We start from the raw sequence: 24,015 nt of genomic DNA, 5'->3' as shown, positions 1-24,015 counted from the left end.
ATAGGAAAGAAAGAAAAGAGTAAACCTTTAAACACGGAAATGGTTGGTACTGGTGCACATCTGGAACCCCACCACCAGCAGTCTGAGACAGGAGAATCATGTTTTTGAATCCAGCCTGAGCTACACAGCCAGACCTTTTCTCAAAATAAAACAAAACATAAAAGTGCATAAGATTGATTATACTTCTTTACTTTTTCTTCCATGTAATTTTCCTTCATTCTCAAAACATCGCTAGAAATTAGGACTAGGAAGTCATTCCCACAGTTATTATTCAGACACAGTTTAGAATTCCATGATCAGCTAAGATATGGAACCAACCCAGATGCCCCTCAGTAGATGAATGGATCAAGAAAATGTGGTATATATACACAATGGAATTCTATGCCTCCATCAGAAAGAATGACATTTCCCCATTTGTTAGGAAATGGAAAGGTTTGGAAAAAATTATATTAAGTGAAGTAAGCCAGGCCCAAAGAAACATAGGTCCCATGGTTTCCCTTATTTGCAATATCTAGTATGTATGAGTCAAGCGGAAAAGGTCAGATAATGTGATGTTAGGAAAATGAACCCTTAAATATGTATTTTAATGTTTTCGTTTCTTTCATGCATGTGTTTCTAACGCATTTATAAGATTATTTCTTTGTTGCTTTGTATGTCCCTCTCCCACAGTGTAACCCCCGCTTTCACTATATTTGATGTCAGTATAACATGTGGAGGAGATGGGGACAAACAAGTCGTTTAAGGATTCAGGTGGACCTGTTGCAACAATGAGAAGTACAAAATGTCATGTCAAAACCAGCTTTACAATGTCGGTGTGGGGGGGGAGGGGGGTATGATGGGGGGGGGAGGCTGGGAAGGGAGGTGAAGGGTAAACAAAGGAGGAGGCTGCAATGCTTGGTAAGAAATATATGCATTATCCTGCCCATGTAATTGTAGCCCCTCTGTACAGTATGTTCTCAAATAAAATAAAATAAAATTAAAAAAAAAAAAAGAAAGAAATGTATGCATTATCCTGCCCATGTAATTGTAACCCCTCTGTACAGTATGTTCTCAAATAAAATAAAATAAAATTAAAAAAAAAAAAAAAAAAAGAATTCCATGATCAGGGGGCTGGGAAGGTGGCTCAGTGGTAGAGCGCTTGCCTTACATGCACGAGGCCCTGGGTTCGATTCCTCAGCACCACATAAGCAAAAAGAAAAAAGCTGGAAGTGGCGCTGTGGCTCAAGTGGTAGAGTGCTAGCCTTGAGCTGAAGAGCTGAGGGACAGCGCCCAGGCCCAGAGTTCAGGCCCCACGACCGGACCCCCCCCCCCAAAAAAAAAGGAAAAAAAAAAAAGAATTCCATGATCAGTTAAAATCAGATCTCTGAATTTCAAGTTCTGTTCTTTAGAGTTGTTTTCACATTCATTCTGTTCAAAATGACTCTATAAGTATACATGAACTATACCACTCACAAAATCTTATCTCATTTAAAATTTAAGATTATTTCCACAGACACAAAGTATCACAAAAGATTTTGAAGTAACTTTTTTTTTGGGGGGGGGGCGCTGAGGACTGAGTTGAGCCTTATCAACACACTACTACTTGAGCCATGTCCTTTCCATCTTAGGTTTTCAGATACGATCTTCTGCTTTTTGCTTGGGTACACCTCAGGTCACTATCCTCCTACCTATACCTCTCAAGTAGCTAGGATTACAGATGTGTGCTACCGCATCTAGTGTAAGAGTCTCTTTCTTAGTAGTACTGGAGATTAAACTCAAGGCCTTGAGCTTGCTAGATAGGGGCTCTACAAGTTAAACCATGCCTCTAACACCTAGAAGAACAATTGCTTTTTTGTTTGTTTGTTTTTGGGTCCAGTCATGGGGCCTGAACTCTGGGGCCCGGGTGCTGCTCCTGAGCTCTTCAGCTCAAGGCTAGCACTCTACCACTTGAGCCATAGTGCCACTTCTGGCTTTTTTTTTCTGCTTATGTGGTGCTGAGGAATCGAACCCAGGGTCTCATGCATGCAAGGCAAGCGCTCTACCACTGAGCCACCTTCCCAGCCATAGAAGAGTAATTTCTTTAGCATCTAAGAGTCTACAACAGCAGCTGGCAAAGTATGGTATGGCCCATGAACCAAATCTGGCCTGATGTCCACTTGGTTTTGTAAGTAATTCTTTATCAGCACACAGGCTATTGTTTGTGTATCGTGCATAATAAAGTGCTTTCATATTATACCAGATGTGATGTAATTATGAAACTCCCAAAGCCTAAAATATTTATTATTTGCTCTTTAAAGAATCTTACCAACCCCTGAAATAGGTCAGATAATTCAATCTGGAAAGTTTCCAACCTCAAACCAAGGTGATCTGAGTGACATAACCTTTGGGTTTGCTAATCCCTGCTTTTTAGTCATTAGCCAAGTTCCTGTCCTTCCAGAAGGGCAACCTAGATTCCTAGTTCACAGGATGAGGCAAGCCTATCTGTAACTCTTTGAAGGCCTGCTTGCTATAAGGCCTCTTGAGCCAATGGGAGGATGATCAAACCTCTCGGCACGTATAACCTCTCCTACACAAAGATATGTGGTAATCCCACTTGGGAAACTGAAGTCTACTCTCAATCCCACTCTTAAACTGATATTTACTCAGTCTTAGAACAATGATCCCTTGAAGGCCAAATTAAAGCTTACTATTTTACTTGTTGAATCTTAAGTAAAATAAACTATCAGAAGTTAATCCAGCATACCAGGGTTTTGCTTTTTTTTTAAAAACAAGTTTTGACAATTTTCATTCTCAGTTCTCTAAGTACAGTCCTAAAAGCATTACATTAATCCAAAGTTTCTAATATTATCTATTTGTTAAAAAAAAAAAACCACTATGTAGTTATAAAAACAGCCCAGATGCCCTACAAAAGATGAGTAGATTAAGAAAATGTGGTGCATATATACAATGGAATTTTCTCATCTCTTAGAAGCATATTATATTATTTGCAGGGACATGGATGGACCTAGAAAGAATTGTTAAGTCAGACTCAGACAAATGGTACATTTTGCTCACATGTGGACACTAGATCTAAAATACAAACATGCATAACATATACAGGGCTCTGTACATATACACACACACACTGACTAAAGGATGGTATTCTTAGGGAAAGAGTCCGAAGGTGTAACTCCTCTGAACACCTAATGTGCTATCTACCAAAATGAATACCAGGAGTAGAAACGTGTTTTAGGAAGAGAACATTGTAGGGAGAGCATGTGAATGAAGGAAGAATGAGCAAATGTAGTCATTATATTATGTACATTCTATAAAAATTGAACTATATAACTTGAGGGTAGGGATGAGGATGGGGAAAATGGAGGTGGGGGGAGACGACAATGGAAGGTGTGATATTGATCAAGAAGCATTATACTTATAACCTGACTTAAGAAATTGTAACCTCTTTGTACAACTACTTAATAATAATTTAAAAAAAAACTATGTAGAGGCCCAATCTTTGCCTTCCTACCATCAGTTGAACTATTTAATAAATTTAAGACCAGTTTAAAGATATTTAATATTTGAAGTAACTTACCTTCAGAATTTCATACATATAAAATCGAATATCATAGTCTGTTAGTGTCTGGTACAATTGCTGTTGAAGACAAATGCAACAGTTGAGTCATAAAATAATACAGATAATTTCTCATCTCATTCATAATAATGTAAACAAAGATTTGAATAATTTGCCAAGGTTCCAAAATCTTTCTAGTCACTTCCATTTCTGCAATATAACATTTACTTTAAAGAAAACAGTTTGTATTTAACTCCATGTGTAAAAATGAATACTTAAAAACTCATAGTGCTGAGGCTATATCTAGTAGATAACATACCTAATATATATGCGTATCTACGTATGTATTGTGTAATATATTTGCTTTTCATTTACCTTCTGACTTTCTCATAAAAAGCACTGTGGCAAAGATAGCCTCCTTAGTGAATAACTAACCCATTTTGGGTTACATAGTTAGAACTACAGATCATTAGCAAGTTTGTAGATAATATGATGCCAAACCTGTTAAGCCAATTAAAAGAACTATTCCCGTCCCAAGCTGAGAGCAAATTTTGTGAAGAGCTGTTATATGTAATCTTTTCAATTTCCAAAAAGTTGCAGAGTTTAGTTCCTCTTTTTATTTCTTTTCAATGGAAGAATTCACTCAATCACTCATTTGCTACATAACATTCTTGACAATGGACTTGTACAAATACCTATAACATGTACTCTAAGAGAGTGACACATTCTTCTGTTATGGTAGAGGTTTGAATTGTTTGAAAATCTGTAACTCAGACATATCTGTCGTAGAGGTTGTAGTTATAGCAGAGTTTGACATCAACTTTCCCTATCCCTGAAAATCAACAGCCCAAGGGGCTCAGTGATGAAAGTTGTTACCTATTGTGTAGAACTGTGATGTCTTGGTTCAAGTTCAGCACTGAATAATCCTAAGGAATATCCAGTTCCCTAGTATAATATACACAATACATTCCTTCTTGAATAATGTTGCCTTAAAACATGTAACACTAAGGCCAGCTGTGGAGTAAACGTGTACTGCTGCTTTTTCATCAAGCTGGATATGAGCAAAAGTTGTTAAATCCATGACAAAGGTAATGAGATATAAATGTGGTGGTCACTACAGAGCACAAAACAAACAAAAGGACAAAGTACCAGATGTGCAAGTGGGTACTACTTGTATTCAAGTGTTTCTATGTTAACATTTAGCAGTATTAAGCTCTTTTAGAATCAGAACAAGTGAAAAAGCAAGCTCTTCAACTGTTATCCTCAAAAGACTTTCTATGTAGTCTAAAGACTCAACAGCTTGAAATGATTGGCTATACATTATACCTTGAAGTCTGTGTTGTTTACGTGTTCAAAAACCAAGGCAGGGGTTCGTGACTAGGGGAAAGAAAAAGAAAACTCATTAGTAATATTCCTGATGGCTTTGTGAACACAATGCTTGTGGATGCTGCAAGGTGAGTCTGGTAGTCCTCGCCTCAGAAGCCAGAAACCCTCTACTGCTAACTGCCCACCCCGCTTCTCATCACCACACTTAAGAGGTCATTTTGGGGATGGATTTCAAACAGAAGACATGGAGCTGAAGTCTCACCAGGCTCTAGGCAGCCCGACAATGCGCCCATCGCCCATCAGCATCGGACCTGAGTTTGCAAAATGGATTAACACATTTCAGTTTCCAGTGCTATCAGTCTCTTAGCCTAGAAGAATAAGAAATAGTCTGTGGGTGGAGGTCTCTTTGAAAGGAAGACCTAAGCTAGTTAAAACGTATATCTGATTAAGTACTTTTAAGGCAGTCCTTAGTGAAGGGAATGGGAAAGAAAATAGGCCAGTTGTGCTCTGTGTCTAACACCACCTCAGCCCTGGGGGGCCTTGCTAATGCCTACTATACTCACCACAGGGTCTTTTACAATGTCTGCCAGGGTAATGATGTTGGGACCACCTCGCAAATTCTCCAAAATTTTTATTTCACGCTTAATTTTCTTCTTTTTTACTGGCTGAAAGGGTAAAAATGTATCAGTGAAAAACATTACTTCAGATTTTTTTTCAACAGGTAGTACAATACATAAATGGTGAACTCTAGGAAGGAAGGAATGTGACAGACTTATCTCAGAATCCCTTTCTGCTAGTACTATGCCAGGTTCTCTGCAAGTACTTGGTACTTAAAAAGTTTAACTAAAAGGAAAAAAAAAATACTTCCATTCCAAAGATGAGCCGTCCAAATAATTAACAATTTCAATTAAAAGTTATGCTTCAAACCTTATAAACTAGCATCTAGAAGAGGACTACCAAAACGCCTCTTTTAAAAAGGCATTTTATCAACCAGAGTACTATAACTCTACAGCCCTACACAAAGTCAGGATAGTTAAGGGTATACAGAAAGAAGAGTTGTTTGTGCAAGATAACCAGTGGGTAAACTGAGGCCTTCAAGCCAATTGCCTATTGCAAACCCTACTTTTAACCTGCAAGCTATACCCATGGAAAACATAAAACTTCTCAAAGTTAAGACTACATACAGTAAGAAATCAAATAGGGTATCTCAAAAGATGAGTATGTCTGGGAAATTACATATAGTATCTGTCTAATCTTATTATCAATACTTTTGCAAATAAATTCCTCCACTCAAAAATAGTGTTCTGTAGATTCCTGAGAATATTTCTCCATAGTTCTTTGCCCTCACCCATCCTTTCTATCTGTTTTGGTGTAGAAATCCTTTTTATTTTTCTGAGGTCCTTGGTCCAACTGTGCTTCCTTCACAAAACTTTCTTCTGCATCGTCTAAAATAGTGCTGGCTCAAAGAAATACAACAGAAATCACTCTGACTTTAATGACTTTTAAATGTTACACTAATCACATAAAAAAAGATAGATACAAGTTATTCGAATAATATATTTAACTCATTTAAAGTCTTATGATTTCAACAAATAAATCAACACAAAAGACCACTAATTGTCTATTTCATATCTTTTATGGGGGTACTAACCTTTGAAGTTTAGAATATTTTATTGTTATATCTCAATTAAGCACAGCCATATTTCAAATGCTCAATAGCCACACAAGGCCTGTGTCTGCTACATTGGACCTTGCATATCTTTCTAGGGTGCTAATCACCTCAAAACTTGCTTGCTAATGCACTACATACAATTCTTCAAAATTGTTTTAAGGATCTCATATCTATTAACAATATTAGTGGTTACTAAACTTTGATGATCAACAATCACCTGATTTTTAAATATACACATTTACAAACCTCACCTACACATACTAAATTAGAATCTTATGAAACTGAATTTTTAGATGGTTCCTGGTTCCAAAGGTGATGATCCAGGTCCAGGTATATGAACTCCTTTAACTTTTGTCTTATTACTAAATACACAGTATGGCATGAAGCCATTTTGGAAAGTCCTCCATACCATAGCTTTGTAGCTATATATGTAGTCCTGCGAGTATTTAAATTTTTAATCACTGCTGAAAAGGGACTTATAATTCACTCAAAAGTTATTAATACAACACAGAATAAATCCCAACGAAAAAGACAATAAATGGAAAGTACTTTAATAATAATGACTTCTGCATAGTTGACACTCAATTCATTCCATAGCTTCTTACCCTTACTTCTATTAGAAGAAGTAAGTACACTGACTGGCTGGGAGGCAAGGGATCAGCTTCTCTTCTTTTTGTTGCAAAATTTGGGGCTGAATTCAGAGTCCTATGCTTGCTAGGCAAGGACCACTTGAGTCGTAACTCTAGCCCTGCTTTTTGCTAGTTATTATGGAGAAGTCTAGTGAATTTATCCATCTAGACTGACCTTGAACCATAATTCTCCAGACCTCAGACTATTGAGTAGCTAGGATTACAGGTGTGAGTCACCAGCACCTGACCCTTTTCCTTTCATTTTTTTAGACAAGGTCATATGCTTTTGTCAGGCTGGCTTGGACAGTGATCCTCCCACCTCTGCTTCTTGCATAGCTGAGATTACAGGTGTGTACCACTAAATAGTACTTATTTATTTTCTTGCCTCAACTATTCAGATTCTCTTTGATCAGGTAGCCTACATAGAGAGGACTATTTCCCCATCCAGAGACTAACCCACAATCTACTTCCTGTTCTCCACTATTTCAATATTTCCCAATAGTTGCTTTATGACAAAAGGTATTATTAAATTACTCTAAAGAATCCTTCAGAAGGAAAACTTATGTAAAGCTGATTCATGACAGACTTAGTAGGTGACGTATACCCTAATTTAATAATGATCATTGTAACTTTTGTCTTACCAGACAAATAGGGAGATTTAAAAAAACTTTATAGTTTATGAAGGATCTTCATCTATAATCTTTCTTTACAGTTTATAATATACACATATTCCAATTTAAAATGAGCTTAGAAAAATATTTCTAAATAACTCTTCATTCAAAATCTAGGACTTTACCATTTAATCCGCCTTTCCGAGTTAACATGAAACACTTTTCTCACCTATTTCTTTCTGTCCTCTTCCCTTGGTGTACTCTAGAGTGTGGTTCCCTACCCCTAATTGACCTATTCAAACTCCCTTCCCATTCAGCCTGAAACCAGGAATAGGAAACTTCCCCTACTGTTACCCTATTGTGAACCATTGTACCCGTATTTGTGTCTTGTGTGGGGGACTAAATAGGTGATTTCTTTTTGTCACATACCTTTCCATTTACTAAGAACTGCATTTACTAAGAATTGCACTTTCCAACAGTTTCATATAATAAGGCAAGATCATCTCTACTTTCACCATGGTTAACTGATTGTATTAGGATCTGGATTTAAAAGACAATTGTTTTGATTTCCAGTCTAGTTTTCTTTCTAGATGTTATAAGAGAGATATAAATACTTAAAATTTTTGGGCATGGTGAGACAGTTTAAATTTTGGGGACAAACTCAACAATCAACACTTGAAACCTGCCAAACACTAACACTACCAGCATAGGGCAGTTCATGATTTCAACATGGCATTTTAGTACTATATTCCTTTTGAGGATCCAATTTTGTGAGCCTTGGTTTTCAGCAGTTGACATGATAAAAAGCAAGTACTGTACAAGCCATCAATGTGGACTAGGAAATCAAAATAGGTATCTAATCTCATTCCAACATGTGAAAAGTTATGCAGTAGTTCAGCAGTTGCAGATATGCCAATGGCAACTATAGTTAACACAATTATTTTTACTTTTAATGATCGTATTGAACTTGTTAAATGGCTATTAAGCTGCTAAACAAATAGTTGCCTGGATCTAGCTACTTAATATATAGAACTATTAGGTGTTTTTTCTATTGTGTCTTACTGAGACAATAAAAGTGCTATAAATTAGTAAGTTTGGGAAGTTCTGCTTCTTTGTGTCAATGGAGAAATTTTCGTGGTAAGGAACAATGAGCTAAACATACAGTATATGATAGGAAGCAGTACGACAATAATAATTACAAGTTACACACTGGTAGCACATTTGCCAAATGTAATCTGTGCAGTGTTAAAAAAAACCAAATCTTAACCCCATATTTATACATCAGAATGCATATACAAATATGAATTTCTGGCTTCTCTTTGCAAAGTAAGACTATCAAGCAACACCGGACTTGCTCTACTACAGGACAAGACCCAATGGAGCTGAGAAACATCTACCTCCTTCTGAAGAAATACGTGCTTCCCAGTTTACCTCAGTTCTTCCCTATTGCTCATATCATCTAAGGGTGAGCAGTCATATCATGCTAGCTACATTGACATATGCTTGCCCTCTTAAAGCCTATATTTGTGATACTTCATCCTTATAAAACACAAATGATTGTTGTTGTTGAAAATAAAGGCATAAACTATAACTCAAAGTACATAAAATGAACACTAGAGCAAGCTTAGGAGAGATGCAACTGTACCTTTTATTGCTGTCCCCTGCTACAACCTAATGATGACTTGAGTGAAATCACTTCTAGCTCTCAAATTACTTCTAATTCTTGATTTGTCTGCTGGGAACCAGTGGCAGTATTCATGCTTATAAATTCTAGCTACTAGTTACTCAGGAGGTTGAAATCTGAGGATTACGGTTTAAAGTGAGCCTGAGCAGGAAAGTTTATGAGACGCTTATCTCCAACTAAATAACCATTAAAAAGATGGAAGCAGAGCTGTGGCTCAAGTGGTAGAGTGCTATCCTTGAGCAAAAAATCTCAGGGAGAACATTCAGGTCTTGAGTTCAAGACCCAGGATAGGCACACACACACAAAAAAGTATCATTTGCTTTATTGACTTCAGAAGATGTAATAAAGGGCTAAAGTACTCCAACAACCTTTCAAGCTAGTTCTATAAAAAAGGCATTTATATTAGGTTTTAAACCCTACATATCAATTCCTCTAAAATTTTCTCTCTTCTACTTACCTTGAGAATTTTAACAACAACCTTTTCATTATTTGTGATGTTGATAGCTTCAAATACTTCACTGTATTTACCTCTGCCTAATTTTCGAACAAGCTGGTAGTCATCTTGATTGCTGTGAACAAAAAGTCATGGTCACATTGATTTAAAACCTCCATGGTATCAAGCCCCAATTTAACTTATAAAAAACTATTACCAGCTGGGGATGTAGCTCAAGTGATAAAGCACTGGCCTAACAAACATACTTGAAAAACCAGAATAACATAATGAGGCATTCTGAATGTCTTCTTGTAGTTTTTAAAAAAGAGCCAATTATAAATGCGTATGTCAAACCCTAGAAATAGAAAATTTTAAGCCTTACAATTATTTCTTCAAAGCTTTATAACACACCAGTTAGCTTATATTAACATTTGTTGGGGCAGGGAAGGTGCCTCAGTGGAAGAGTGCTTGCCTTGCATGCACGAGGCCCTCGGTTCTATTCCTCAACACCACGTAAGTAGAAAAAGCTGGAAGTGGGGCTGAGGCTCAAGTGGTAGAGTGCTAGTCTACAGCTGTAGAGCTGAGGTACAGCACCCAAGCCCAGAGTTCAGGCCCCACGACTGACCCTCCCTCCCCCCAAAAATAAACCATAACATTTGTTATATATACTTGAAACCAACAAATATAATGCTTTTTTCTTTAAAGAAAATAATTTTGATACATTTTTGTCCTATATTGTTTGGTCCAATTTTAGCACTTAGTAGAAACTAACATATGTTGACATGTTTTAAGAATGTTACAATTCACTACACTTAGGCATTGTTCCTATGACTTGAACTCAGGGTCTCCAAGCTGTCCCTGAGCTCTTTTGCTCAAGGCTAGCACTCTATCACTTTGAGCCACAGCTCTACTTTGGGCTTGAGGTAGTTAATTGGAGATAGGAGTCTCAGGGACTTTCCTGCCAGGGCTCCCTTTGAACTGCAATCTTTAGATCTTAGTCTCCTGAGTACTCAGCTAGGATTACAGGCATAAGCCACCAAGGCCTGGCTTTGGCAGATTTTTTGTTGTTGCTGTTGCTTTTGTTTTTTTGGAGGGTGGTGGTGGTAGTGCTGGTACTGGGGCTTGAACACAGGGCCTCATGCTCTCACTTGACTCATTCAATCATGTCTGGCATCCTACCACTTGATCCAGGCCTTGGCAGATCCTATTGTGGAAGGGCATGCCAAACAAACTCAAGAAAGTAAATGACACTACACTAAAAAAAAAAAAAAAAAAAAGGTGGGTTATCTAATGCCATTTAAGCAGAGCTAAGTGTGAAGCATTCAAACTGAAGGTAGTAGTTGGGATTTCTATCATAGAACATGCATACTACCTAGAGTCCAAAGTCTGTGACATAGGGCAATTGTTAAGATTATTGATAGTGATAACATTTACTAGTATTGTATCATAATTCCTTATATCCTCTTTAAAGCACAGTGTGTCTATATGCAGAGACAAAGTACTTATTGTTAAGAAACATGGATGAAAAAATAAGCCCCATGGCAGTTGAGGGAGACAGTCTACATACAGGCTATAGAAATCATGTTATCAGATGTATAGTGTGTGCAAATTCTTGTCTTTTTGAGATAGGGTCTTGCTATGTAGCCCAGGCTGGCCTTGAATTCAAGTTCTTATTGAGTGTACCACTATATGTGGCCCCAGTTCTATCTTTTGGGTCTTCAAATTGCTTTCTTTTGCACTTTAACATCATCAAAATGCTTGTAACACAAAAAAGTATGATCTCATCAATTAAATGAAGAGTACACTGGGAAATGAAATATAAATATAAACATTCAAATGGGCTACACAGAAAATTAGGAGGACAAATGTAGCTTGTCCAGGCAAAGTTGAAATGTGAGGTGTATTCCAAGTTAAACATGCCTAGTCTCATGATAAGGGCAAATATCTAAGGATTTAATGTTGTTTCTCATCAAAGAGGACACTTTTCTGGAGAACTGTTTCAATCTTTACTATTACTATGGGAAAACTTTTTCTGACCTCAAAAATACTTTATGTAAGAGCTCAGTGTTTTTCAAGTCTCTCAAGTATGAATTCTCACTTACCTACAATGCTTTTAGCTTAAGAGGCAACTACAGAGTGCAGAGAAAAGGAAAAGACATTGAATGACTTTTAAATGGTAAGCCCATCAAAACTGTCAACCTGTCAAAGCAATATTCTGCTTCTCTCTACAGCACCAAACTTGCAGTTTTCTAAAAAGAAGAAACCAGGTTGGGCTATAAACTTGAGGTAGGAAGAAGCACTGTCAAGGTTTATGAACATATATTCCTCAAATACCTAAGACTCAGCTCTTTAGGTGATTACAGTGAACAAATGGAAAAAATTACCCCCATTCCACCACATGTGACTCGTAATCCCAGTACTCTCGGGGTCTGTGCGTATTAACATCTGTGTAAACTCTGGCCCTGCTTGGCACGGGTCCCGACATGTCAGACAGATTGGCAGACAAAGCTGAATTTGATGTCTGAAGATCTGGCAGTCCCACTGTTCAGAGGCAGCCGGGGATAAGACCTTGTTCCAGACCTGTTTTCTTCAAACTGCAGAAACAAAATGCAAAAGGGCTAAATCACTTTTTTTTTTTTTTGGGTCCGGTTGTGGGGCCTGAACTCTGGGCCTGGATGCTGTCCCTCAGCTCTTCAGCTCAAGGCTAGCACTCTACCACTTGAGCCACAGCACCACTTCCGGCTTTTTTCTTTTTGCTTATGTGGTGCTGAGGAATCGAACCCAGGGCCTAGTGCATGCAAGGCAAGCACTCTACCACTGAGCCACCTTCCCAGCCCTGTAAATCACTTTTTTTCAAAGTATGTGGGAATTAAAAAATCTTTTTATAGTAATAATAGCCTTAAGTATAACAAATATACTTTCCTACCCATTAATAATATGTCCCAACTGTGTCACAATTTCCTATTAACACAGATATGGGCGGGGGGGAAGCCGGGGGTTCCTAAAACTGGTCCCAATCATATTCTGCAGATAGTTTGCAATCTCACCAAAAATGCTTGATGTGCTACATTAGACAGCTGGAGAGGTACAAATGGCACTGAGGACAGATGCAGCTAAGCATCACCATGATTTATACTATCCACAAAGATATTGGTGAGAAAAGAACTTTCACTTCAGCAGTTTTCTACAGCTCAAATGGGGGAGCTAAAAGATTCCAGAATGGTGGCAAAGCCAAGAGTACAATTATCAGCAACACCAATTGTAGCCACTTGTTCCCACACAGCTTCAATATCTTATAAATTCATCCAGATGATTTAAGGGACCATATGCAACAATCAGCAGACATTTGAACACTTGAGAGCCTTGATTACATTCAGTGTTAGGTTAAATAATCTCCTTTCTCTTTACAGGAATAAGTTTAGTTAAAATTGGCATGAGAATAATATATATATTACATAATATACATTACATATATAACAAATACATATATACACATACACCTATAATCCTAATACTCAGGAGGCTGAGATTTAAGCATTGTCGTTTGAAGACAGTACATACACACACATAACACACACACTGAACGAATACAAAATTTAAACTGTAGGGGCTGGGAAGGTGGCTCAGTGGTAGAGCGCTTGCCTTGCATGCACTAGGCCCTGGGTTCGATTCCTCAGCACCACATAAGCAAGAAGAAAAAAGCTGGAAGTGGCGCTGTGGCTCAAGTGGTAGAGTACTAGCCTTGAGCTGAAGAGCTGAGGGACAGTGGCCAGGCCCAGAGTTCAGGCCCCACGGCCGGACCCCCCCCCCAAAAAAAATTTAAACTGTAGTGAAATTTTAGAAATATACTATTAACTCAGTTTATCAAATCAAATCACCTGTCTTCCCTGACTATGCCAATCCTTCCATCTTCATTCTCTGAAATCAGCACAGTTGATTTCCACTACTATGCAGTTAATTAAAAATTTAACAGTCTTCACGTGTGGTAATCATCTTTGCAGTTTCCTGGTTAAAATTGGACAACCTCAATCTAATTATCAGGAAGTATTGTACAAACAGAAAATGAAGAATCACCTTTGTTAGGAGGAAAGGATGGGGGCATGGCTCAAGTGTTAAGGCATTTTTAATCCCAAGGGTGTATATGTATGTGTGGGAGGCCTATACTCATCAAGGAAATCAACTATCATGAGTCAAAAAAGAGATGAGACAACTGAACGCAACATTATTCTCAAAAAGAAAAAAAAAGTTTTGTTCTGCAAAAAGGGGGAGATGTTATAAAACTACTACAAACCAGCACTTAAAGTGGAAGTTCTATATTGATATAAAAGTATGAAACTGAAACATAACCACAACAGTTAAGACATTTGCCAGGTGTGGTGGTCTATGTCTATAATCTCAGCACTTAGTTAAGAGGCTAGTAGTCTGGTATATACAGTGAGACACCCACTCAAAAATCAAAGAAAAGCTATGTACTGGTACTTAGGATCTCAGAATCAATCAATCAAAACGGTTTGAAAGACCACCTCCAAAGCAAGCTGGACTCAGTAGTGTGCACCTATCACCCTAGTAACTACAGGAAGCTGAAAATAAGCAGATGGTGGTGTGGTGTGCACCAGGCAGGAAGCAAAACTATTTCAAAAGTAATAACCAGTGGGGAAAGAGAAAGAAGGGGTGACACTGCCCAAAAAGAAACGTACTCATTACCTGACTTATCAAACAGTAACTCCTCTGTACAATACCTTAATAATAACAACAAATGGGGCTGGGAAGGTGGCTTAGTGGCAGAGTGCTTGCCTTGCATGCATGAGGCCCTGGGTTTGATTCCTCCGCTCCACATAAGCATAAAAAAGCCAGAAGTGGTGCTGTGGCTGGCTCAAATGATAGAGTGCTAGCTTTTAGCTGAAGAGCTGAAGGACAGCACCCAGGCCCAGAGTTGAAGCCCATGACTGACAAAATAATAATAATAACAACAACAAAAACAAAAAGTGGTAGGAGATACAGCTCAGTGCAGAATACCTGCCTAAGAGCAAGCATAAGGCCCAGAGTTCAAATCCCAGTACTGTCTCAAAATAAAGACCTGAATTACAGATGTGCCAATATGTGTGCATGTATACACGGAAAGTACAAAAGTACACTTAAAAATGGTAGAAAAACAAAAACAAAAACAAAAAAAACAAAAGCCGGGCGCCGGAGGCTCACATCTATAATCCTAGCTACTCAGGAGGCTGAGATCTGAGGATCACAGTTCAAAGCCAGCCCGGGCAGGAAAGTCTGTGAGACTCTTATCTCCAATAAACCACTAGAAAACCAGAAGTGGCGCTGTGGCTCAAGCGGCAGAGCGCTTGCCTTGAGCTGAAGAGTGCAAGGACAGCACCCAAACCCAGAGTTCAAGCCCCACGACCAACCAAAAAAAAAAAAAAAGGTAAAAAAACAAAACAAAATCCAACAAAAAAAAATCCAACGACAGATGGGGTAAAATATTACACTAGATAAATCTGGATTAAGAAAACACAGAGAGGGCTGGGAAGGTGGCTCAGTGGTAGAGCACTTGCCTTGCATGCATGAGGCCCTGGGTTCGATTCCTCAGCACCACATAAGCAGGAAAAAAAAAAGCAGCCAGAAGTGGTGCTGTGGCTTAAGTGGTAGAGTGCTAGCCTTGAGCTGAAGAGCTGAGGGACAGCGCCTAGGCCCAGAGTTCAGGCCCCACAACCGGATCCAAAAAGAAAAAGAAAAAAGAAAATACAGAAAGTTGAATGCTGGTAGCTCACAACTACAATCCTAACTACTCAGGAGGCTGAGATCTGAGAATCATGGTTCAAAGATAGCTAGTGTAGGAAAGTCCATGAGATTCTTATTTACAATTAATCACCAGAAAACTAGAAGTGGAGCTATGGCTCAAAGTGGTAGAGCCTCGGGCTGGGAAGGTGGCTCAGTGGTAGAGCGCTTGCCCTGCATGCATGAGGCCCTGGGTTCGATTCCTCAGCACCACATAAGCAAAAAGAAAAAAGCCGGAAGTGGCGCTGTGGCTCGCCTTGAGCTGAAGAGCTGAGGGACAGTGGCCAGGCCCAGAGTTCAGGCCCCACAACTGGACCAAAAAAAAAACCAAAGTGGTAGAGCCTTGAGAAGAAAAAAAAGTTCAAGGACCAAAGGCCCTGAGTTCAAGCCCTACAATCAAAAACAACAAAAAACATGTTTTGTATTATACACAAAGTAGTTTGCTAGCATGGAATACTTCATATTCATCATTCTGAGCTAAAAACTATTATCCTTACCTTTTATATGCACATTTCTATTTATATGTAGAACTATAAAATATATGTCCTTTTCAATTGAGATTTAGCATAATTTCTTGAAAGCTCATCCACATCATGGCCTAGGTTGGAATTCTATTCCTTTTAAAGGCTAAATAATATTCCATTGTATCTTATCACATTTTGCTCAGTCATACTTGGATCAGTCCCACATTTTGATATTGTGAATAATACTGCTATATAAATGTATATAAAAGTATCTGTTTTGATTCTTTTGGATAAATACCAAGAAACAGGACTGCTTGCTCATGTGGCAATTTTATGTTAATCCTCCTCCCCCCACACTCCTTGCCAACTCTACAGTGCTAGGGGTCAAACCAAGTCTTAGGTATTCTGGGCAATCAAGTCTACACTTGGTCATTCCCAGCCCTCTCCCCACTTTTGAGACAGGTACTTGCTGGCCTTGGACTCACTATGTAGACAAAGCCTCAAATTTGCAATCTGCCTACTTTAGCCTCCTCAGTGTTAGATTATAGGTATATATACCAAGCCCAGCTTATAGTTACTATTTTTAGGAACCATTTTGTTTTCCACAGTAAGTGTACTATTTTATATTATCTACTATGAGTCCTCAAGAGTTCATTCTATTTCCTGTGTCATATTTATGCTTTTGTTTCCTATGTAAATCTGAATTTATTTACAATAAAAGTTTAGAGCAATGGGCTAAAGAAAACATATGTCCAAGGCCAGGCAAAATGGCTCAAGCCTATAATCCTAGCTACTTGCAATATCAGGAAGCAGAAGTAGAAGCACTGAGCCCAAAGCAGCCTAAGGGTAAAGCAAGACCCTACCCTGCAATAACCAATGCAAAAAGATGCTAGAGCAGAGGCATGGCTCAAGTGGTAGAGTGGTTGCCAACCAAGTGTGATGCCGAGTTCAATCCTCAGTATAGTACAAACAAAATAAAATTAGTGTCAAGAAAGGGACATTTAGAGATGGGGCATGAAACAAATGAATAGAGCTCCTGCCTAGTAAATATAAGGCCCTGACTCTATCCAAAAATATAAAAAGGAAATTTACTCACAAACATATAGTTGAACGGGGACCAGAAATGAAATTTCTAACACTCTTGTGACAGTGACCTCTCATTATGTAATCATAAACTAGTCATACACACACACATTTACTACATATGCCAGGCTTGTTTGTTTTTTTGTCAGTCATGGGTTTGAACTCTGGGCCAGGGTGGTATCCCTGAGCTCTTCAGCTCAAGGTAAGCGCTCTACCACTACAGCCACAGTGCCACTTCCTATTTTCTGGTGGTTAATTGTAGTTAAGAGTCTCCTAGCTTTTCCTTCCAGGGTTGGTTTTGAATCTTGATCCTCAGATCTCTGCCTCCCAAGTAGCTAGGATTACAGGCATGAGCCATTGGCACCCAGCTTCAGGTTATTTTATGAGGATTACTTCATTTCCAGCTCAGCACAGAAGGAAGTGGTGAAGAAACTGCCATTATCTCCATTTACAGATAAAACTGAGGTAAAGAAAAACTCAGAAGACAAACGGTAAAGGGGCTAAGATTCAAACTGGTTGGCCTAGCTTGAGACTTTTAGAACTGACACTAACTAGGTATAGTAACCATATCATACCTGTAATTCTAACTGATCAGAAGGATCAAAGTTTGAGGCCCAAATGGGCAAAATGTTAATAAGACTCCATTATCAACTGATTCATCCCAGCTACTCAGAATACACAGTCAGGAGTACTGCAGTGCAGGAAGGCCCTAGAAAAAAATTCCCTATCAGGACTGAGTGTTGCCTGAGCTCAAACATCAATACTAGAAAAAAAAAGAAAGAGGAAAAAAAGACCAAGAAGAGCAGGGAAGGGAAGGATCGAAGGAGGGAAGAAGTGAAGGAGGAAGGGAGGGAGGGAGGGAGGGAGAGGAGGGACATTTACCTTATAGATTTGTGGTGAGTAGTCAGATAATAAACATAAGGTATTTAAATTGTGACTAGTTGAGAGAGCTCTAGGTGACCTGCCTTTCCAAGGCTTCATTTAAGCTGGAGCTTATCTGCCATACCAAGGAAGTCAAAGAGATGCCTCCTTATGCCATGGTTTCAGAGGCTTAAAGCATTCAGAATAGCAAGAGCCTGTGATAGCTGTGTGTGTTTGGGGGGGCAGGAGTGGGTTGTTGTGGTAGTGAATGCTATCTTCTTCATAAATTTAACAAACAATTCATACCAGTGTTCCCACCTCAAACTCATGAGATCAAAAGACCCATGGGTTTACTTATGAATTCTCCCACTCTCCAGAAATTGCTATAGCTGCTTTTGTTCAACTCAACCCTTCTTGGGTTCCAGAAATGGATTTTATAAGTGGCCAGAAAACAACTAAGTTGTTCAAGTTACTGAAATAATTTTAAAAATTATTTCCATATATTTACTTTAGTTTCATCAAGTAATCTGGGTCTAACAATTAGTCTAACTTATCTTCATTTCATATTGGTTAAAAGTATAAACAGGAATATGCATACAAAATAAAAAAATTTCTGCTACTTTGAAATTTTCTTCTTCCCAAAGCCTATAGGACTCCTATGCCTATGTTGAAGGCAGCAAGATGCCAGAAAAAATTGGTAAATACAGGTGTGTATGAAACAACAGCCAAAATAGTATAAAAAACAGCTTTAAGTAGTAAAAAAAATACTATCCCCAGAAACTGACAACTTTTATTGATACTAAACTTTTAAACTCTCAACTTTTTCTTGGGGAGAGATAGTATTTTTCCTTTTGTTTTCTTTTTTCTTTTTTTTTTTTTTTGGTCAGTCATTTGGGCTTGAACTCTGGGTGTGGGCACTGTCCCTCAGCTCTTCAGCTCAAGGTGAGTGCTCTACCACTTGGGCCACAGCACCACTTCCGGTTTCCTAGTGGTTTATTGGAGATAAGAGTCTCATGGACTTTCCTGCCCAGGCTAGCTTTGAACTATGATCCTCAAATCTCAGCCTCCTTAGTAGCTAGGATTATAGGTGTGAGCCACCAGCGCCTGGTGAGATAGAATTTTTCTCTACATAGCTTTATAAGCATTCTCTAGTTGATTTTTTTTTTTTAAAGATGAAGTCTAGGGCTGGGAAGGTGGCTCAGTGGTACAGTGCTTGTCTTGCATGCCTGAGGCACTGGGTTCAATTCCTCAGCATCACATAAGCAAAAAGAAAAAAGCTGGAAGTGGTGCTGTGGCTCAAGTGGTAGAGCGCTAGCCTTGAGCTGAAGACCTGAGGGACAGCGCCCAGGCCCAGAGTTCAGGCCCCACGACCGGACTCCCCCCTAAAAAAAATAATAAAATAAAATAAAGATGAAGTCTCCCTTTGTAGTCCAGGTAGATCCTCCTGCCTTACCCTCTTAACTGCCTAGCTTGTTGGTATTTTACACCTTTGGATACCTTTTATCTGTTGACTTCAAAGACCCTTTCACATAAAAGCTTACTAAGTATGTAAAACCAACACTAATTTAGTAATTGGCATTAATGCACTAGGAAAATGAGAAAGTAGTGATATCCTGTGTCTAGATCCCAGCCAAACCTATATTGGGCTTCTAGTTTCAACTCATTATTTATAACAATCAATCCAATTGTACTTGGGAGACTGAAGATGATCAAGTGAACTGACCCTCTAGTAAAGGCTTATAAACACCAAACACAATATTGTAACTAACTATTATAGCAGAGCTTCTTACTAGCAAGGATTACAAGTGAGAAACTGGCATCTGACTCTTTCTGTTTACATGTTTTGTGTCAGTCCTGGACTTGAACTGGGGCCTGGGTGTTGTCCTTGAGTTTTCTTGCTCAAGTCTAGCACTCTACCACTCTTGAGCTACAGCACCACTTCCAGTAGTGGTTAATTGGAGGTAAGTCAAATGGACTTTCCTGCCAGAGCTGGCTTTGAACTGCGATCCTCTGCTCTAAGCCATCTGAGTAGCTAGGATTATTAGTGTGAGCCACCAGCAACTGGTTTTTGTATTTTAAATAGAGCCCAGGGCTGGATGTGGGTGGCTCACATCAATAATCCTAGCTACTCAGGAGGCTGAGATCTGAGGATCCCAATTTAAGGCCAGCCTAGGGTAGAAATATCCACGTGAAGACTCCATCTCTAAAGTAACCAGCAAGAAGCAAGTTGAAGGCAAACAAGCCAAGCAAGCACAGGTCCTGAGTTCAAACTAGTATAGGTAACAAAACAAAGCAAAATTCACCTGACATGTGGAAAAAATTTCCATTCTATTCACTAGTGCATGTATTTGTCACACTCATCTCACCCAGTTTTTTTCTGCTCTCTTAAGGCTTTACTATTCTCTATGCAGAGCAGACCAAAACTAATTACTGAAGCTCTTGAGATTCTCAAGTACTAGTCTGAATGACCCTTACAGCTTTTGCTTTCATTACTCTGGGACCTAATTTGTGAATTGGTAGAAAATTATTCTCCATTGGGAGGGCTAGCTAGTTGTTTTGCAGTAATCCTCTTTAGGTAGTTTGTTTACTGTTAATGCATACAAAATAATCTGTTTATAGTTAAGAAAGGCATTCATATGAATTTAAATGTTTGTCTCTCACTAAATATACTCAGAAAATAAAATAGGGTTTCAACAACTTTGGTGGTGGTAGTGGTGTGTGTGTGTGTGTGTGTGTGTGTGTGTGTGTGGTGGTAGTGGGGTGTGTGTGTGTGTGTGTGTGTGTGTGTGTGTGTGTGTACTGGGGCTTGACCTCAAGGCCCTGTTTCACTTGGGGATGGTGCTCTACCACTTGAATTATACATCAATTTCCAGCTGTGTGTGTGTGTGTGTACTGGGGCTTTCAATTTCCAGGGTGTGTGTGTGTGTGTGTGTGTGTGTGTGTGTGTGTGTGTGTGTGTGTGTGTGTGTGTGTGTGTGTGTGTGTGTGTGTGTGTGTGTGTGTGTGTGTGTGTGTGTGTGTGTGTGTGTGTGTGTGTGTGTGTGTGTGTGTGTACTGGGGCTTGACCTCAAGGCCCTGTTTCACTTGGGGATGGTGCTCTACCACTTGAATTATACATCAATTTCCAGCTGTGTGTGTGTGTGTACTGGGGCTTTCAATTTCCAGGTGTGTGTGTGTGTGTGTGTGTGTGTGTGTGTTTGTGTGTGTGTGTGTGTGTGTGTGTGTGTACTGGGGCTTGACCTCAAGGCCCTGTTTCACTTGGGGATGGTGCTCTACCACTTGAATTATACATCAATTTCCAGCTTTTTTTCTAGTTAGCTGGAGATAAAATCTTGAATTTGTCTGCCTGATCTGGCTCCACTTCTGGCTTTTTGATGATTAATTGGAGATAAAAGTCCTCAATGTAAGATCTCATCTTCTTGAGTAACTAGGATTATAGGTGTGAGATATCAGAGCCTGGCCTAATACTTTATTTTCAACTCAGTGACTGGGTAGAAGCATGTGGGCCAGTTGTAATACTGAGTAAGCCAAGTAGATCAGCTTTGAGACAGGTTAAAAATTTAAGAATATATTTGTGTATTGAGATTAATGGAAATTCATTAATTATTTTCTTTTTTCTTAAAATTTTACTAAAAACTTTTAAGCAAAGTTATTCATATATACTGCCACATGTGGCCTACACCTGTAATACCAACACTGGCGATTTGGATGAGATAAAGAATATGAGGCCAGACTAGAACACACAAAGAGTACCAGGCCAGTCTGGGTCAAAAAAACACTGACTCAAAAAAAAAAAAAAAATCAAAGAAAAAGAAAAATATACCTATCTGAATATTTTAAAAAATGTGTGAGGGCTGGGAAGGTAGCTCAGTGGTAGAGCATTTGCCTTGCATGCCTGAGGCCCTGGGTTCGATTCCTCAGCACCACATAAGCATAAAGAAAAAAGCCAGAAGTGGTGCTGTGGCTTAAGTGGTAGAGCGCTAGCCTTGAGCTGAAGAACTGAGGGACAGCGCCCTGGCCCAGAGTTCAGGCCCCACGACTGGACCCCAAAAAAAAATTTTTTTAATAAAATAAAATAAAAAAATGTGAGAGACCAAAGGGAGACAAAAAGGATTCCAATAGTAGCCTATATGGGAGAAATGACAGCTTGGTCTAGGGTGGTAGAAATAGAGACAGGGACTAATCAGTGGAACAAAATTTACTGTATAAAATCAATTGCTCCGGGAAGACTGAAAAAAATGCAGTGAAAAGTAGGAGGTAACTCAGATTTCTGTCCTGGTTAAGACATAACAGATGTCATTCATGTAGGCATTAAAAAAATTCTCAAAGGGTTGGGAAGGTGGCTCAGTGGTAGAGCGCTTGCCTTGAATGAATGAGGCCCTAGGTTCAATTCTCAGCACCACACAAGCAGAAAAAAGCTGGAAGTGGCATTGTGGCTCAAGTGGTAGAGTGCTAGCCTTGAGTTGAAGAGCTGAGGGACAGCGCCTAGGCCCAACAACAAAAATCTCAAAGCAACTCACAAGACAGGTTTTGGACTTAAGGTTGAAAGGGGCTCTGAGACAATGAAAAGAAGATTCCAAATAGGCAGTGAGAATTAAAAATCTAAAGCTAAAAGAGCTTCTCCACTATAAACACACAATCCTCTCAACAAATCCACGGGGTAAGCACAATTTTCTATAATCTATAAATTAGAAAGCAGCCTAAGTAAATTCAGTAGCTTGACCAGAATACCCAGTACAGGTAGAGTTGATCAAAGCCAACTGAAGTCCAAGGTTTCTTATTTAAAGAGAATATCTCCTTCCCTCCACTTAAGACTGCGTCTTGCTATGTATGATCCTGTTGCTTTAGCCTTCCAGTACTGAGATTATAGGTAGGTTTCACCATGCCTGGACTTCACTACTTTCTACCACATTCACTAATACAAAATCTTAACGCCTGAAGTCAAGACCTAGGAATAACATAAATTCTAAATTTCTAGCACTATGTCAGGGTTTTGTTTTGTTTCCTTAACATTATGTTAATCAAAATAATTAGGTGCTATTTATGTTATTGAGGCATGAACTTAAGCCCTCAAATGTACTGCAATAGGTGTCACACCTCTAGTCATTAGGTCTCCATTTTTGCCCAGGCCTCCCTGAGAACCCAATTCTCCTACCTATGCTTCCCAAATAGCTGGAATCATAGTTATAAATCACCATGCCTGGTTTCTTGGTTAAGATGGAGGTGTTGACAACTTTTTGCCTGGGCAGACCTCAAACCACAACCCTACATCTCAATCTCTGAATCCCAAGTAACTAGGATTACAGGCATGAGTCACTGTGTCAGGCCATTTAATTAATTAATTTGTAACTAAATGCGAATAAAGGTGCTTTCAAAGTAAAGGATTATTCCAAACATGTCAAGTTATCTGCATAAAACTAGGAGATCTGGAAAACCAAGTTAGGGATTCTTGAGTTAGCCATTCCCCTTGCTTTCTTTCTACCAATGCTGTAGTTCTTGTATTAGATAACAAAATTACAATTAAGATGTACTGTTTTCCAAAGGTCTTTCTCAGTTTTTTCTTTTTCTGATACTATATTCTTTACCTTATGTATGGTGTACTCACATGCACCATCTGTGACAAGATGGGGGGAGGGCACAATATCTGAAAAATGGTGAAAAAGTGCAGCAGTAGAGCACACTGGACATCCATGAAAGTGAACTGTCAACTCATGGATGGAGATGGGAGGGAAGGAATGGGAGAGATGAGGGAACAGATGACATTGTAAGAAAGGAAATGTACTTATTATTTGATGTATGTAAATGTAACCTCACTGTATATCAACTCTAAAACAACAATAATGTAACTTAAAAATCACTGGTTTCCCCAAAAATCCAAATTAAGAGACAACCAGAGAGCCCTTATGTTAGCAATTTTTACAACGGGTAATTTGGAAGTTGCTGAA

The 24,015-nt window shown here is 38.9% G+C and overlaps 1 protein-coding gene across 1 annotated transcript in view; it reads right to left on the bottom strand.

The window, feature by feature from the left end:
• Nucleotides 1-24,015, bottom strand: part of Csnk2a1 (casein kinase 2 alpha 1) — a 62,506-nt gene that overhangs the window by 15,797 nt on the left and 22,694 nt on the right. Inside the window, exons 2-6 of the mRNA XM_070006970.1 lie at nucleotides 12,272-12,481; nucleotides 9,912-10,023; nucleotides 5,422-5,523; nucleotides 4,859-4,909; nucleotides 3,554-3,613 (exon numbers count right to left, since the gene is read on the bottom strand). Coding sequence (XP_069863071.1) covers nucleotides 3,554-3,613; nucleotides 4,859-4,909; nucleotides 5,422-5,523; nucleotides 9,912-10,023; nucleotides 12,272-12,372 — 426 coding nt within the window. The 5' untranslated portion in view covers nucleotides 12,373-12,481. The remainder of the gene's footprint in view (nucleotides 1-3,553; nucleotides 3,614-4,858; nucleotides 4,910-5,421; nucleotides 5,524-9,911; nucleotides 10,024-12,271; nucleotides 12,482-24,015) is intronic.

This window comes from Dipodomys merriami, unplaced genomic scaffold (assembly GCF_024711535.1).
Source record: "Dipodomys merriami isolate MVZ:Mamm:240054 unplaced genomic scaffold, mDipMer1.0.p SCAF_7, whole genome shotgun sequence".
Taxonomy (NCBI): Eukaryota; Metazoa; Chordata; class Mammalia; order Rodentia; family Heteromyidae; genus Dipodomys; species Dipodomys merriami.
Note: the sequence above shows the minus strand (reverse complement) of the source record. Positions and strands in the feature narration are given on the sequence as shown.